Source organism: Oryzias latipes, chromosome 22 (assembly GCF_002234675.1).
Source record: "Oryzias latipes chromosome 22, ASM223467v1".
NCBI lineage: Eukaryota > Metazoa > Chordata > Actinopteri > Beloniformes > Adrianichthyidae > Oryzias > Oryzias latipes.
Window position 1 is genome coordinate 11,433,999 of NC_019880.2, and position 17,202 is coordinate 11,451,200.

At 38.5% G+C, this 17,202-nt stretch overlaps 1 protein-coding gene across 4 annotated transcripts in view; it reads left to right on the forward strand.

Moving 5' to 3' along the window:
- Window positions 1-17,202, forward strand: part of asap2 (ArfGAP with SH3 domain, ankyrin repeat and PH domain 2) — a 63,328-nt gene that overhangs the window by 16,474 nt on the left and 29,652 nt on the right. For all 4 annotated transcript variants that reach the window (XM_023951826.1, XM_023951829.1, XM_023951828.1 and 1 more), the window contains exons 2-4: window positions 5,422-5,494; window positions 14,361-14,506; window positions 15,835-15,909. In XM_023951826.1, coding sequence (XP_023807594.1) covers window positions 5,422-5,494; window positions 14,361-14,506; window positions 15,835-15,909 — 294 coding nt within the window. The remainder of the gene's footprint in view (window positions 1-5,421; window positions 5,495-14,360; window positions 14,507-15,834; window positions 15,910-17,202) is intronic.

Sequence of the window (17,202 nt, forward strand, 5' to 3'; positions counted from 1 at the left end):
AAAATACTGGAATTGTATGCCAAAACTCATCACAATCAGTTTTATTTTGACTTTGTAGTTTGCAGGTTTGAAGGTTGATCTTGTCGTATGTTAACCTTTGGACCATCATGCTAAGTACACACTGGGCATGTTATGTGCGTTCGTGAATGGGCTAAACTCTGATTCTTAAATGCTAGCTTAACATAAATCGTACATACTAGCGCTTGTACTCACAGTTGGAAGAGGCTTTGTACGAAATGTTGAAATGTGTTTTAGCTTTTTTTCCCATGATAAAGCACAAACATTGAAGATATTTCAGAAGCGTTTCTTAACGCTATTTAAAAGCAAGGTTGCATGAATGTCATTTGTTGCCATTTATGTGGTAGTAACTGTCAAAAAGACCATAATACTGAAGCCGTTAAACATGGCAACACAGAGCTGCCATCTGACTCCACCATTACAGCATATGCAGCAAAAGCTTCAGTCACAAAACGAGCAGATTGTGTAAATCTTGACTCCATTTGGCTCGTTCCTCTCCTCGAAAACATTGGATTCAATGCCAGGCAGAAATTCTGAGCCAACCGGAGCTCTTTCTTTTGTGTCGAACTTAATCTAGTTCGAGTGATAAATGGATGAGGTTCTACAGCTGCTGTTAAGAAGAAACGCTGAATAAATGTGTCCTGACAATTTCATTAGGTTTCTCTAAAAAGTGTTAGTCATAAGTGATTTCTTTTTATGAATCTTGTAGACGTCAATCCACATGATAGTCTTTGACTGGATTTAGAACACTCTGACTAAACTCTTGATGTAAAGCATTTGGAAAACTTTGTTTTGGTGTTTTTTGTATCTGAATGAGAATTGTTTTCAGCTTTCCAATTTTTATGCAAATAGATTCACTTCATTCATTTTTTGAGCTATTTTGAAAGCGTATCCAGTGGTCTGTTAATTATGATTATCGTTTTTAGCTAAAATTAAAAAAAAAGCGTCATTTTCTAGCACGTAGTTTTTTTAGGGCAACAGTTATTTAAAAGAAGTCCACCTCTGTGATGTTGACGGTACTGTGAACACTTCCCTCCCCCGTTACTGAGAGCTCTCTGTTTACGTGCTTTCCTGCTAGCTTACAGCCCCTTAAAAAATCCCAACATGACGTTACCGGTGCGATATCTGGGCTCTCCAGCCGTACATTTTTAAGCCAGATGCCAGCTCAGATGAAAGTGGATGCATCGGAACGGAACACCAAAAGCACAATTTTCATTGGAGGGGGTCTTTTAAAGGTTTCTAATTATAAGGTATAGTTGCCCAAGGATCAAAAGATTTTCTGTTGTAATATAAACAATAAATAAAGAAATGTAAAGATTTTCTCTTTGAAATCCCCCTTAAAAAAGGGTATTATACTTGGATCAGAGCTCAAATGAGGTGAAGCGCCATATTAAACAAATCTGTGTTTTATGGTTGAACTGGGTCAACCCAAAACTAAACTGTCTTGTTTCCCATAACACTTTGCCTGATTTGGGCTTTGAATCTGCTTCTTTTTTGGAAGTTCCTGTTAAATATGCAGACGCTTGGCCATGTGAGGTCTAAGCTGTAGCTGGAGACCACGTCTGGGCCACACAGAGATAATTGGATAAGTACACAGTGAGCAGATGAATCATTTGACAGGAGCTGAAAGAACTAAAACAGAGTCATCAGGTGTCCCACTTTCCCACTTTGCCCACATATAAGTAGCACACTGTATTTTTGGCCTGGTTCGTGGTCATTTTTAATTGAAAAAAAAATCACTTGAAATGTTTTTTTTTAATCAGCAATACTGTCTGATTATGAAGAGATATTTTTGCCAGCACACTGCAAACGAAAAAAGTAGTAGATAAAAATATTAAATATTTGCTTTCAAAAACTTTTTTTGTTGTTGCTTTTAATAACTTTTTTGCTTTCAAAAAATATTTTTGCGTTTGTAACACAAATGTTTTAAAATACGTTGTCTCATCTCGCTTTCTTCCTGTCTTTGATTTTGCGTTCATAAGTTTCAGTTTAGTGTGACACATCTGCCAACAAAAAGCCTGCTGGTTGGTCTCGATTCTATCCAATCAAGTGTCTCTGTCTTGCATTGGCAGTGCCTGGAAGCAGACACGGACTTTGGATGGACTTTGTATCGGTTCTGTTCGATCGCAATTCTACAGCCTTCAACCATGCTGGCCCATTTCTCTCTGAGTAAAATCCAGAAGAAGCAGCAAAGCCACAAAAATAAAACCGGGTTTTGTATTTATGTATGTAAGTGTAGCAACCAGAGGGTTTTAAAATGTCCAGGAGTTGGAAGTTTTGAGATTGACGAATATTAACAATGGTTAACATTGAAGCAATAATGCTTGGTTTCAAAATTTACTAACAGTAAAAGTGTAAAATTAACTAATTAACTATCGTTATCGCGATATCAAGCTGTGCAATATGCATATCGCAAAAATTGCAGTAAAAGGTAATCTTAAATGTGCTAAAACAATCTTATGGCAGCTTGGAATATTTAACGAATCAAATAAATCCCTTTATGCATTTGACCAAATTGGGCCCTTCTATGTTAGGTGCTCGCCTGCTATGTAGACGAGGGTTATTTGGAGTATAATTGAAGTAATGTTGACTCTTATTTAAATTAAACAGTTGCAGTAAAATGGAGATGATATATTTAGTTTAGTTGTTTTGCTATTTTTTTATGTATCGCAAGTTATATCTGCATTGCAATATTGATTACTAATAGGGCTGCACGATATGAGGAAAACTCGCGATATTGGTGATTAATATTGCGATAACGACATAATTGGCGGTATATAAACAAATATCAAACCAACCAAAAACATCATTTCCATTTCAATGCAACAGTATAAAAATTATACTCCAAATGACCCTTGTCGACATAGGAGGCAAACATCAAACATAAAAGGGCTCATTTGATTGATCAACAGCGTAAACGGGTCCTTCTGATTGGTTAAATGCATAAAGGGATTTTTTTCATTTGTTCAATATTTCAAGCTGCCATGAGTTTGTTTTTAGCACATTTAGCCCTTGTGCTATCTTAGATGACCCCACCCTTACATTGACGTGTTCTCCCTACCATGACAAAGGTGGATAAAGGTGGAAAGATTTCATGTAATCCATGGACACCAGTGAAGATCACAAATCATTAAAGAAAAAAGGTTCAGAGCACTGTCTAGTGGGTCTAGATGACCCCATTCCCAATGTTAAAGTGCCTAGGATAGCACAAGGGTCAAGGTAAACATTTATTGCGATTTTCGCCGTCTTTTGCGGTATGCATATTGCACAGCTTGATGTCGGGATAACGATAAATTTGCGGTATATTGTGCAGGCCTAATTACTAATATCGCAAATTGTGTGTTTTGTTCATATCGTGCAGCCCTAGTACTGACAAACTTCAATAATGGTCTATCCATTATGCCATTTTTGGTTCATTTTATCTACTATTACTGTATTACAACAATGCAACGTTACCTGATCTTACAGTAGGAGTTGAAATGTTCACACAAAAACAATTTGATCAAGAGAGAACATTTTTTTGTAAAGAATAGACCAAAAGGAAAGTTTGAAGAGCAAATTTTTTTATTGTCTCAAAACATTTCTGAATATTTATCTGCATAAATTGACTTAATTCTTATAAAATTGTTCATTGTTGGGTTTCCTGCCTATAAGATGTCCTGCCTATAAGGTGACATTACAGTTTAATGCTCTTTGACTCTATACACGAAACTTCATGTTTTAAATGAGACCTTTTGATTCTGTTTATTTTGATGATTTCTCTATGTCTTCTGTGATGGAAACAACATATTTGCTTTCTTGTTTTTTGACTGATCATTACTGTGAGCAGCTCTGTAAGGCAGACATGTCACACTCTGAGGGCTTGTGGAAGCTTCCCTTAACATAATGAGTTACCAATTCTGAGCCACTGCTAGCAAGGGGGTGAAAGAGCACATTGTCAGTGTTTTGTCCTTTCTCAGAGCCCTCTGTTCTTGTCTGATTTAGCTTTTCCAGCCAGTGACTGTCTTTTGGGTGTTTTTATGCTGTGTCAGCGCTGACCTTGCTGCAAAACTAGAGAGCTCCTGACTTTAAAGTGAAAAACGATGATTTATTCCCCACATTTAGCTCTACTGCGTGTGAAGCTTTGTGTCCTGCTGAATGGGTGCCATTGTGTGGTTTGTTTTTTTTGTTTTGTTTTCACAGTCCAGGGGGTTCAATACATGTCAATCAGATGGGGGGGGGGGGGGGGGGCAGATGTACTTAATGAAAAGACTGAAAACTAATTTCCTTCATACCAAAAGACCCCCAAAGCTCATCACCCGTACAGTGATGCCTTGTTTAATGTAAACTTTCAGGCTGGTTCATATTCTGGTTTCTTTGACGAGAAAGTCGCCTGATTGTACCTGAATGCACCACGAGAAGCCATCACTCATTTTAATTGACTTTTCAGAGCTTTTGTCCTACAAGCTGCTGTCCTGATAAATACACTCTAACAAACACACACACACACACACACACACACACACAGTTATTAATGAGGGAGCACTGGTCTATTTCTGGCTTTTGCATGAATAATGCATTTATTGGTGATGACATAGAGACCCACAAAAAACTGTCCTGGACTGACACAGCTGTGCTCTCAGGATTCAGTTCTGTTCTTTTAATCGGTATGAGACCGGGCTTTGCTTTAAAACATCCTGCTCCCTACCTCATAAAAAAAATGGAAGGATGTTCTCTCTTTGAACATTTTTATCATTCCTTATTATTTAACCCTTTTTATTACCTCATGAAGAAGAAAAATATTGCTTTACAGACTCGGATCATCTTTTGATTTATTGTAAAAGCGTTCCTAGTGGTCTTTAAATGATGATGCCATATTTTTGGAAATAGTTTCTGCAGAGTGGCAGGAGTTTATTAGAAAAGGAGTTGTGGGTGAGGATGTTGACGCAGAGCAAGCCCGTCCCCCTTTCCCTTCTCTTTTGCTGAAAGCTCTCTGTTTACACCCTCTCCCACCATCTTATAGCCCCTCACACCCCAGCCTAACATTACTGGTGCATCAAAATTGTGAACAGTTTTTAATATATATCTTGAAAGGTGCTATGCATATAAGTATTGGAGCTATCTTGCAAAGAGGCTCAAAGTGCTGCTAACAGTTCCTGACGATGCATTCAAGCATAAAGTAAAGTTAATTTGATTAAAAAAAAAATAATCAAAACTCATATTTTTAAGATTGAGCATCTAAAGCTAGATGACTGTCACACAAATTCTTGAACATCTCCTAAACAGAAAGTTGTTATCCAAACACTCTTTCCTGCACGATCTCCACATGTAATTATGGTCAAATGTATTTGGACCATGCAGTTCAAAAAACCCCGTCGTCAGGATTTACTTCTCATTGTCTGGTGTGTTTGTGTGTCTGCACAGGCTCTGGATGTGGACCGCAGTGTTCTCTACAAGATGAAGAAGTCGGTCAAGGCCATCCATGCGTCCGGTCTGGGTAAGTCCCATTTTCAGCTTTTTTTTTTTAAACTCATTACTTGGACTAAAGTTGGAATCGTCCACCTTCCACATTTTATTTTTAGAAACCCCTTTTTAACAGTACAGATGGTACTTGATTTCCTCCCTTTAGATTTAGAGCGCGAGTCGTGTCTGTGTGTCCTGGTTCCTGTTGCTGGTTGGGTTCTTCAACCGTCTTTTGTTACGCCTGCCTGGTAGAAACCCTGCTGGGAAACAAGAAAAAGACCTCTGGGTCCTCTTCACAACAGTGCGGGCTCTGTTCAGGCTGGAGGGACAGCTGGAACATCCAGCAGGAACAGCTGGGGAGGGGCCAACGATGCATTTGTTAGCGGGACCTGAAGCGTGGAGGCTCCTCTTCTCCACATCAGTTTACAGTTGAATATTTGCTTATATTTGAATGTCATCTACCTGTGCGTTGACTGATTTTTGCTCCAAGAATACTAAGTCAAGTTTATTTTGATTTAAAAGTTCATAATTCAACATGATTGATGACATTTTTTTATTTATTTTTTTATTTTAACCCCCTTCAAAAAACGTACGGTTAAGAAAAAAATGCTTTTACATGATTATTAATAAAACTAAACAATGTTGGAGATTTTATTATTATAATGATGGATACTTGCTGTAGAATCTAACTAAAAGGATTATTAGTTTAAAAAAAATGCAAGAAATTATTGTAAAGGGAAAATTATTTAACATTGCATTATTGGTTATATATCAATCAAATGCATTTACTTTTAACCTAACCACAGTAAAATGTTTATAAAGTTGCAAAAACTCAAACTAGAAATTTTATGAACTTTTTAAGCTCCAAAATCCTTTTTTGTTGTGAAATATATCTGCAGAAATGATGAATCTTGACAGTATTTGCGGTCAGTAAAGTAAAAGAATAGTCAAAAACCAAACTGCGTCACACAGAACAATCACTGAGTCACTTCCAAAGTTATTTGAAATAAACAACAAAACAGACGTCTTCTCTCTAAATAAAGAGGATCAATTGATCCATTCTGGGTTTACAGTTTAATGAAATCAAAAAAGATTTCTGGATAGAAATAACTGTTTTACCAAACTTTACTTTAACCTTAAACTGCACATAAAACAGTTGTTTTTATATGTTTTTTTTTCTTGGAAGAGCACAAAAAAACGAAAAAGAGGAGGTTTGCTTCCATTCGGGATACTTGATCCCTCAGTGTCTGCGGAAGCCGGCCTCTGGAGAGTCAACATGAGACACAGAATTTGTCATGTGACTGCACACAGCTTAGCCAAATTCAGAGAAAGGGCAGGATTGTTTTTTCTTCTGTTCTGTGAGGAACTACATGAATGTGACTTAACAAGGCCAATTTAAGTTGACTTTTTTTTTTTTTAAAGCAGTTTAAACACTGCCTTTAATTTGCATTTGCGCATTTCCGACTTAAAAAAGCAAATATGAGCTGACGTGTTGCCTTTACATGAATGAGCAGGAGATGTAAGGTATCCTTAATTTTTATTAAGAAAAAACAAATGACTAAAGCATCTCCTTGATTATTTATGTTTTTCCTCACTAAAGATGCAGTTTGAAAAAGTGTAAATAAAGCGAGACAACAGGGAGTGTCGGAGGACACACTTGGTTTGATCGAGTCTGCCAATCTACGAGGCTATTTTTAGCTTTGACGTGAGGAATATTAATGAAGTGGAGACAGAGCAGCAGAGGGTACGTTTAATGACAGTTATCCTAGAAAGGTGAAGCTGAGTAAGCAGCAGCCTTCCTCCAAGTGTAAGGAAAACACGATGTGGAGTGTGAAAGAGGTGACTAGCAGAGCTGCAGAGAAGGCGGATGAGGCGTCTGCAGACATCTGTCAGGACTTTTCATGAATAAACTAGCAGCATCCAACCTGGAAAGAGGCAGAGCTGATCAAGCAGAGCGGGCGAATGCTTGATCAGCAGTGGTATCTGTAGGTGAGCATCTGACAGAGCCTGAATTTGATGAGGTCTCAGCTGGTTGCCAAGTAACCACGACGGAAAACTCCCCAGAAGCTCTAAACTGACCTCGAAAAGAGATTTGGGGGTAAAAAACACACACACACACAAAAAAAAAAAAAACTGAGTGTAGCATAAAAGCATTAGTGAGAAAACACAAACATGAAAAATAAAATCTTGAGCATTTGTATTTTTTAGATGTTTGGATTAGCTCAGATGCAATATGATGCAGCAATTATGCAAATATTTTTAAATTCCATAAAAATGAAATAAATTCATACCAAGAAAATTGTTAAATTATGAACAGTAAAAGTATTAAAAGTTAAAATTTATGATTTGGTTACTGATGGTAGTAACTTATTGTCAATTACCAGTAAGTTTTTCAATTTTACCTTAAAACTTTTTTACCAAATTTTGTCATAGTCTAGTGTATACTTTTACACTTACAATTAACTTAATGTTTTCCGTGAACTTGAAGACTCAATCATAGCGAAAGGAGTTGTAGTCATGGTTTTATCTTCTTCTCTATAAATAGAATTTGTTGGAAATAAAGAAATCTCAAAGCTTATTTTGTCAAATTCAACATTTCGAAGATAATCAATCAATCAATCAAACTTTATTTATAAAATAGCGCTTATCATGCATTTCGTGCAGCTCGAAGCGCTTTAACATTAAAAACAAAAAACACACAACATTACAGTAAAAACCCAACCCACCCTACACCCTTCCCACTCCTCTCCATTAAAGCACATGACCCACGACAATGAATGTTGACTACCAATACAAGTTAAAATAAATAAATAAATGAATAAATAAATAAATGAATAAATAAATAAAAAAGCAAGCAAACAAACAAATAAACAAACAAGGCTTGGCTCTGCTGTGAGGAAACGGCATTTGGGAATCTCTTCATACCAGGAGCCAGCCCGCCCACGGGAGCATGGCCACAGCGCCAACCCAGACCGGGACAACACCAGGGTCCACTTCACAGCCGTGAGGCTGCAAAATTAAACCCCAGCCGCCCCAGCAAGGGCAAGAACTGCAACAACAGCCACCGGGCAAGCCGGCAACCCTGGCAGAAAAGACTCCCACAAGAAACACTGGGGCTAAAATCACAATAAGATACTAAAATTATAAGATTTATTAAAAAATAAATAAATAAAAAAAATAAAATAAAAAACTGAGAATAAGATGCATAAAATGAAATGAAGTATAGTATAGAATATAGCCTATATTAAAACTAATAGAATAATTTAGCAGTTAAAATCAACTGAAAGCTAAATTATAAAGGTGGGTCTTGAGCCTCTTCTTAAAAACCTCTACAGTCTCTGCGGCCCTGAGGCCCTCTGGCAGGCCGTTCCACAGGCGAGGACCGTAATGGCAGAACGAAGCCTCACCATAAGTTTTGGTCCTCACTTTAGGAACAACTAAGAGGCCAGCACCGGAGGACCTCAGGGTCCGCGAGGGCTCATATTTTAAAAGAATATCATTCAAATAAGAAGGCCCAAGACCATAAAAACACTTATAAACCATTAAAAGAATTTTAAAATCAATCCTAAAACGCACAGGGAGCCAATGCAGCGATTTTAAAATCGGTGTAATGTGTAACTTCTGGGTCTTATAAATAAATACATTTTATTATGTGCGCAAAGATGAGTTTTTCTGGAAGCTTTTAGACAAAGTAAAGCTTCTCACTGAGCAGGTCAACACTTGTTGACGTGAAATCTACCAAAGAGAAGAAATTAGTCTAAAACCCAACTTTGGCTTTGACTCTCATATTGACTAGTTCAACCGGTTGACCATTTAGTAGATATTTGTGTCGTGATTTAAGCTGTCAATCAAAATATTATGGATGTTGCCTTAAATGTTGAGCCAGAGCGTCAATCCTGTTGTCTCTCAGTCATTTCATCCCACTGTTGTTGGTTTATTATTTGAGATGTTGGAAAAAAGAACACCAGGCGTAATCCTTCAGCCACTTTTATTGTTTGTTTAGTGGAGATTTTTTTTGGCTCATGATGGATTTCTTTATCTTTTCTTTGCTTTTCTACTGTTTTCTCTTACAGCGGTCATATTGTTAAGTGGACATCGAGTCCCGTGTTGTTTTTGGTTTTTTTCTTATTGCAAGGTTTTTTGGAGAAACAGAAGACTAATCTGAGGTCAAACATTGTGTTGGTGAGCGTCAGCAGACCACTCCAGAGGCGTGTGAGACGGAAGCCGAGGCCAGCCTGCTGTCTGATGATTAAACCATGTTTGCAATGTGTGTGTCAGAAAAATGTGGGAAGAAGCTGAAAAACAAATCTGCAGCAGAAGTTTTTTTTGTCCTGTTTTCATTGGCATGAATGTCAAGAGATAAGATACAGTTGGCATAAGCAGACGATGTCTTTTTCTGTCCTAACATTGAGTTTCTGTAATATGGAGAGAAATTAGACTCAGTCGGATTTGTGCGTGCGTAATTCTTGATTTGTGCGTAAATTAGGATTTGTGTATGCATATTCTTGCTTTGTGCGTACGTAAATTAGGATTTGTGCATAAATTTGGATTTGTGCGTGATTTGTTACTCACATAATACGTTTTGTAGAAGTTAAAAAAATATAAAATGAAAAAAATACAAAATGCAATTTACGTATGCACAAATTAAGATTACAACAGCTTGAAACTACTTACACACACACATCTTTAAAAAACACGCACAAATCCCTTGTTACGCACACACGAAACCAAAGTTACGCACGGATCTACCGTGAGACTGTTTTCACGTCTCACAAATTCGTCCGTAAGTGCTGCGTTTAAATACCAGTGGAATGCTCGGTCATTAGAATTTTCCTATCAGCCTTCCCTTCCAAACGCATCCAGACAATGACTCAATCAATACATGAAGACAGTAGATGTTAGTGTTGAACATAGAGGCTACTTACTTCGGGGCGCTGACCACCGAGATGGGCCGCCATTCTTCCCGTGACTCTCTGTCTGACTGCCTTTGATTTTCCGGAAGAAAAAAACAGTGCCTCCTACTGGTCGTTCCTGTTACGCATTTTATATCAATTCTGTGTCTCTGAGAATAATATACTTTCAATATATATATTAGCGTTTAAAAGTGAACGTCATATTCTCAGATAATAATTTTTATTTTCCTTTCAAAGTTTTTTAAAGGCCTGCTACACCCACTGAAGGAAATACGTTTAGAAGGGAAGGCTGATAGGAAAATTCTAATGACCGAGCATTCCACTGGTATTTAAACGCAGCACTTACGGACGAATTTGTGAGACGTGAAAACAGTCTCACGGTAGATCCGTGCGTAACTTTGGCTTTGTGTGTGCGTAACAAGGGATTTGTGCGTGTTTTTTAAAGATGTTTGTGTGTAAGTAGTTTCAAGCTGTTGTAATCTTAATTTGTGCATACGTAAATTGCATTTTGTATTTTTTTCATTTTATATTTTTTTAACTTCTACAAAACGTATTATGTGAGTAACAAATCACGCACAAATCCAAATTTATGCACAAATCCTAATTTACGTACGCACAAAGCAAGAATATGCATACACAAATCCTAATTTACGCACAAATCAAGAATTACGCACGCACAAATCCGACTGAGTCTAATTTCTCTCCATACTGTAAGCAGTCAGTACAGTCTTGTAGCTTAGTGAGGACAGTAGGGCCGTCCCTTGAGAACTGGACAGAATGAGTGTCATGTCATCCATAGAGAATGGCTTACTTCTGGCTCAAACTAAAATGAAGTCAGTTCAGTCACCATTTTTTTGGGGTACAAAAGCCACCATGTTGGAGCCAGACGATGTCAGTGATCAGTAATTGGTCCGAGTCAGTATTTCAATGTGTAGTGCTTTTCTACCTTCCTCAAAGGGCCAACACACTTCTTCAAAGCGCGTACAGCCACAATCCCATCCACACACTGATGCCGGCTCCACTGCCAAACACTGGCACCAACCTTTAACCTCCAGAGGCTATGTGGGGCTTGGTGTCTTGCCTAAGCACACTTTGACACATGGGTGGGAATGGTGTGAATTGAATTTGCAATATATCTATATATATATATATATATATATATTCCTATCAGAGGTCGACTGCCCTACCGCTGCACTACAGCCGCCCTACTACTTCCTGTTTGGAATGGGAGGGGTTCTCATGTACAGTGATAAACGAAGCCGCATCCTTTGTTTATCGTTGGAACATTACGGCTAACATAGTCAGAATCCTGGCGGCGTGATACAGACCATGCTTCAACATAGGTCATTGGTCAGGACATATGAGGGCGGGGCTAAGCAACTAGTGACCGGAATTATGGAAGTCCTGCACTTTTAGTTCATTCAAGCTTTATATTTCGCTCACAAATTTTGAATGTCTTTACCAACGACAGGCTCAACACTTTTGATTTGTTTTTTTGGTCCAGTGGAGACATGCTGCAGGGCAGGTACAGGCAAGAAGACGGCTAAGAAGGTACACTGAAAAGTTTTTAGGACATATAGGTTGTTGGGGAAAACAGCGAGAAGCAATTTGTATTAAGTTAAAAATGGTTTGGATGAGTCTTAATTCCTAAGATCACATTTCAATAAGTTGCTGTGTCTCGTCGCTGTGGTGTTATGGCATTATTTTAGAGAGTTTGTAAGGAACTGCAAGGTAGCTTTCAGGATGACGTCACTGCAGCACTGGACGCATGCCGCATAATGAGACACAGAAAAGCAAGCAAGAAAGTATTTTCAGCGACGTTAGAAATGAATGTTCTGACAAGTGAACAGTTGGGACCCTTTTTTCTAACACAACAATCGTTGCTTTGCATTTGTCCGTGCCTCATCTTTTGCTTCTTTCCTACTTTGTTTACGTCACATGAGGAAAATGGTGGCTGTTTTGGTTCAGTTGTTCCCCTCCTGGAACGCATTACCGGTATATTCTGACCGAGGAATGTCAGGGCGGACAGAAGCTCAGTCCAATTGGAAAATAACTAAGACTACCTCAAAAGATGGGCCCGAGAGCAGTTCCTGGTCCCGGACCAGGGTTCGCTTGGGTGTATTCACACTGAAAATTTTCTCCGGCTTATCGGGGGAAACAAACTCTGGTTCACTTTCAGAGAACCAAATGTGTTCAGTCTAAAAACAGTCGTGAAGCTCCCTTTCCATATAATACTGTTTGGAACTTTAATTTTGTAGCTGAGAAAAGCTTTGTAGTTCAAGTTTTGCCTCATTCATAAGATTTCTTTTTTTTTTAAAGGGAGCCATTAAGAGACCGTTGCAGAATGTGATTCAACATGAAGTTCGGTTTGTCTCTATAAACCCAGAACATGCCAGCTCAGTCCTTTAACTTCCTGCCACGCTTACTCAGCACTGCGCACAGATCCGTCTGAGCTTCACTGGGGCCTGTACTGCAGCTCCCACGTGTGATGTGTTGGATCAAGTTACAACAATTACACGTGTACTCTGGCAGTCTTGTGGGGGGGTTTGTGCTGTGTCAGCTCTTGAACTGTAGAGCTCTGGTGTGCCACTTCTAGATCAAGAACAGACCACCGCCTGGTTGGCTTTAAGCCAGTCTCTGAAGTTTATCACATATGTGCGCGGCTCTTTTAACTGGGATTCCTTTTAAACATTCACATTAAAGCAATCAGTCAAGTGATTTATCCGATGAAAATCATGTATGGCCAGGTGTAGGGTCTTGGTTCCTTTTGAGGATGAGTTCTCCCCAATGGTTTTACTGTCAGGACACCCCCCCCCCCCCGTTCACTTTTTGAATCAAGTGTTTTTTGTGGCTTAAATGAGATCTGTCTCATTTAAGAGTGCTTGCAGATTGTGATTCAAAGGCTTTCGGCTTGTGCCCTTTAATAACACGATGGATATCTCTGTGGCTGAGACATGAGCTTATTGAGCTTCCTCTCCAGATTTCTGCACAGCAGCTGCCTTTCATCCCTGTTTGCCATCTGAAAAGCTGAGTCATGTTAGGGCTTCAAATGTCAGTTTTACGTTACTTCTTTGATTTTAAGTTTTAATAATCATTTTTACGTTTACATTTTTCCTGAAGTCCTTTTCCTTTTTGAGAGCCATCCTGCCCCTCCAAAATCAGTGTTGTCATGGCAGCAGTCCCATGGTGCTCCACCGCTGCCCCTCTGGCATTGGCTGTTATCTTATGCCTGTTGTGTGTTTAAAGCCAATGAACTGCAAACAGCCAGTTCTGAGCTGGTGGTAGTTTTAGACTCATTTGGAATACAATGAAGGTTAGGGGATTTATATATTGACAACAAAAAAAGAAGAAAAATAAATCAAATAAATGTTTAGCGTCCAACTCTGATCTTCTTTTGTTCTATTGTAAAAGCGTTCCCAGTTTTTTTTAAAACTATGATGATGCCATTTTTAGCTAAAATAACAAAAAACATAATTTATCTGCAGAGCAGCAGTAGTTCATTAGATTTGCTGTTGATTTAGCCTCTACATCACAGTTACAAGCTTTTACAAACACAATTTTTAAATCTGCTCTTGATTCAGAAGGATTTCCGTAAAGAAATACTCAGCAATACAATATTGAGCTTCAATTTCTTTATAAATGTCCTCCATTAGCAGAAAAATGCCAAATGAACATGTTAAAGACACCATTTAAGTACATTCAAAGAATATGAGTCATTGTTTAGTTTGTTGTGTCTGAGTTTTTTCAGACTGGGGGTGTAAAACGAGGAAAATATAGATGGCAGGAACACATTATTTGCAAGTTGGGCAGTCATTTGTGTTAGTTTGATGAGGACCCTCTCAAAGGTCTGCAGACGCGTAATTTAGAGAGTTAAAGCCTTCTGATTCATTGTGGGGAAAATAGAGGAAACGGGGAGGAAGATTCTGGAGCGAAGAGTATTGCTGCATTCACAATCTGTTGTGCACGTGTGTTTTTTTTTTTTTTCAGCCCACGTAGAAAACGAGGAGCAGTACACCCAGGCCCTGGAGAAGTTTGGAGAGAACTGCGTCTGCAGAGACGATCCCGACCTGGGCTCGGCCTTCCTCAAGTTCTCCGTCTTCACCAAGGAGCTCACTGCGCTGTTCAAAAACCTTGTGAGTTTGCAGGGGGGGGGGGGTTCCAACGGGGCAAACTGAATTCCCCCCGGACAAAGAGGGATTTCCACGCTCTCACTAATCATCTATCCCCCTGAGTCACCCTGTGTATTCCTGAAGACACACAAGTCTAAGCACATACCGAGTCCAGCTGGAGTTAAAAGCCCCAAAGAAGCGTCTCCAGTTCTCCTAAAGCGGTGCCCAATATTTCAGTAGCCTATCGGATTGTTTTGTTTGTTTGTTTTTGTTCATTAAAATCTGAATTATTGAAATCTGTCACTCCATGAATATTTTATTATATTGCACATATATAAGGAAAATGTGATTATTTTTTATTTTATTTTTATTTGTTTTGGACTTGTCACCTTATCTAAGAAATATGAGCTTCAGATTCTGGCTGATTTGTAAACTAAATGGGGAATTTAAAAAAAAAATCTCAATTCTTGTTTATTTTAAAAAGGAATAAGTAATTAGGGTTGGGTTGATAAAATCGATTAAACAATCTGAGTCGATCCAAGCTTAACAAACCAATAATCGATCCATAAAAGTAGAGGTCGATCTTTATGCCTTTCCTTTTCCAGTGACCTGACTCATAACAGCAGTAAGGCCAAAGCCTGCTGGCTTGATGCTAACGTATAATGGAATTTCCCATAGGGCGGCTAATGCTAACGGTTGGTCGACCTAAACATACAATGTTGACTAAATGCACAGCTTTATATACTCACAAGCATAAATTTTCCAAACTCTTAAGGAAAAATGTTTTTAAAGTAATTATTTGTTGTCTTTTTTGCTCAAATCTTTTCGAACAAAGTGTAATGCTAGCGCAAGCTTCACCGAGTGGCCAAACTGAAACGGCCTCCAGGAGAAGCAGAACATTATGATCTGGACATTTTGTTGGAGCTTCTCCATTTTGAGAAGCCATGTAACTTTGTATGGTGTTAACAATCTCATTGATTTATCATCAATATATTTCCAGTATGTGAACTGTATCAGATTAATATGAATATCTTCAAAACATATATAGATTACCGGTATTAATGTATTTCTATATAAACATGTCTGTGTAAATTCAAAATTCAGTCGAATCGCAGGAATCAAAAGAATCGAAAAAATCGTGAATCAAATCGATACAGGCTCTGGTGAGTCTGAGCTTTGCGTTTATTGTTTTAGTTTTCCAACTCACTAGAACTCCCATTTCTCTTATGAACCCAAATAATCTGACTTCTGATCTGTTTTTTCTGGAGGACACAAAACACCGCAGAAATGGAAGTACAATTTTCTAAAGCACTAAATCCTTTGATGTGACTTCTTTTTTTTTTCTGTTCCAGTTCCAAAACATGAACAACATCATCACGTTTCCTCTGGACAGCTTGCTGAAAGGAGACCTGAAGGGAGTCAAAGGGGTGAGACCTCCAACCGTCATGGTCTTATGTTGCTGCACTGAACAAAAAATGTTTCATTAGTGGGGGGGGGAAACATCAGTTTTTGAGCTTTAATGTTTGATCAGTACCTCCTCCAACTCCTATAGTCTCAGTGAAAAAAGGCAGATTTTGAATGTCATGATAATGAAAGGCCAACATGCAGCTGTAACTTTTCCTCCTGTGGATTTATCTCCATTTAAACAGATGTTTAAGTTACTTTTTAAGTAGGTTAAACCTTTGTCACAACTGCTAGATATGGGCAAACCTGTACGAGGCATGTAGTCATTCAATTCAGTACAATTTTATTGATATAGCCCAATAGTACAACAATAGTCGTATCAATGTGTTTCATATTGGTAATTGTATAAGAATACGAAATCAGTCATAAAATGTAATGGGTAATTGCTAAACTAAACTAAACAGACTAAGCTAAACTAGGAATCCCTGTCCTTAGACCCTCCTTCCTTGAAATATCAAGGTCGTTGACTGCTCATTGAGCCCATAGAGTGAAAATGTTCATGCATATTTTTGTCTACTGGCATGCTGTAAGAGACAGATCATAGAGACCACTTAACCACTCAAGGGTAAGTAAGGGCCCCCCAGAATCCCTGCGAATTGTGCAAGGAGCCCGTTAGTACTGTTCAATTGACAATTGCAGGCTTCTAGCTTGCAGCCAGACTATTAGAAATTAGACAACCAGAGCATAGTTTTTGTGGGCGTCCTACAGGCACTTATAAGTTGCACGCCCCGTTGGTACAGCAATCACACGCGAACATTAAGGAGCCGGTACACGCACTTTACTAATGACTAGTGTGTGGCATAAGGGCACCATATGTCATAAATGTGTGTAATTTGCCCAACGACCCTCCACAACCCAGAAACCTGCATGGGTCAAACCCCATATGGGTAGATGTGACTAAGGCTTAAGATTTGTGGATACCTAAAGGTTTTGTAAAGACGCTTATTTCTGCTTATTGTAAGTTGCTGGTTGGATCCTAACAAAGCTAATATTAAGGGTGACATTTCGAGAAATAGTTTTGGAACTGTTGAAGTTGAAGCTTTTTGTATTGTTTTTTTAGTGACTGCCACATGATTAACTTGCAACAAAGAAGTTAATCAAAGTTTATCTGAATCTTTACCATGACTTTTTGCTTTTTGTTTCCACCTTTCCACTGTCCTTTTTTTCCATTCTGCTACCCTATTTGATGCTTTTTTTTTTTTTTTTTTTTTTTTAAATATCACCCGCTATCTGCTTTTCTCGTCTGCTATTTCCTG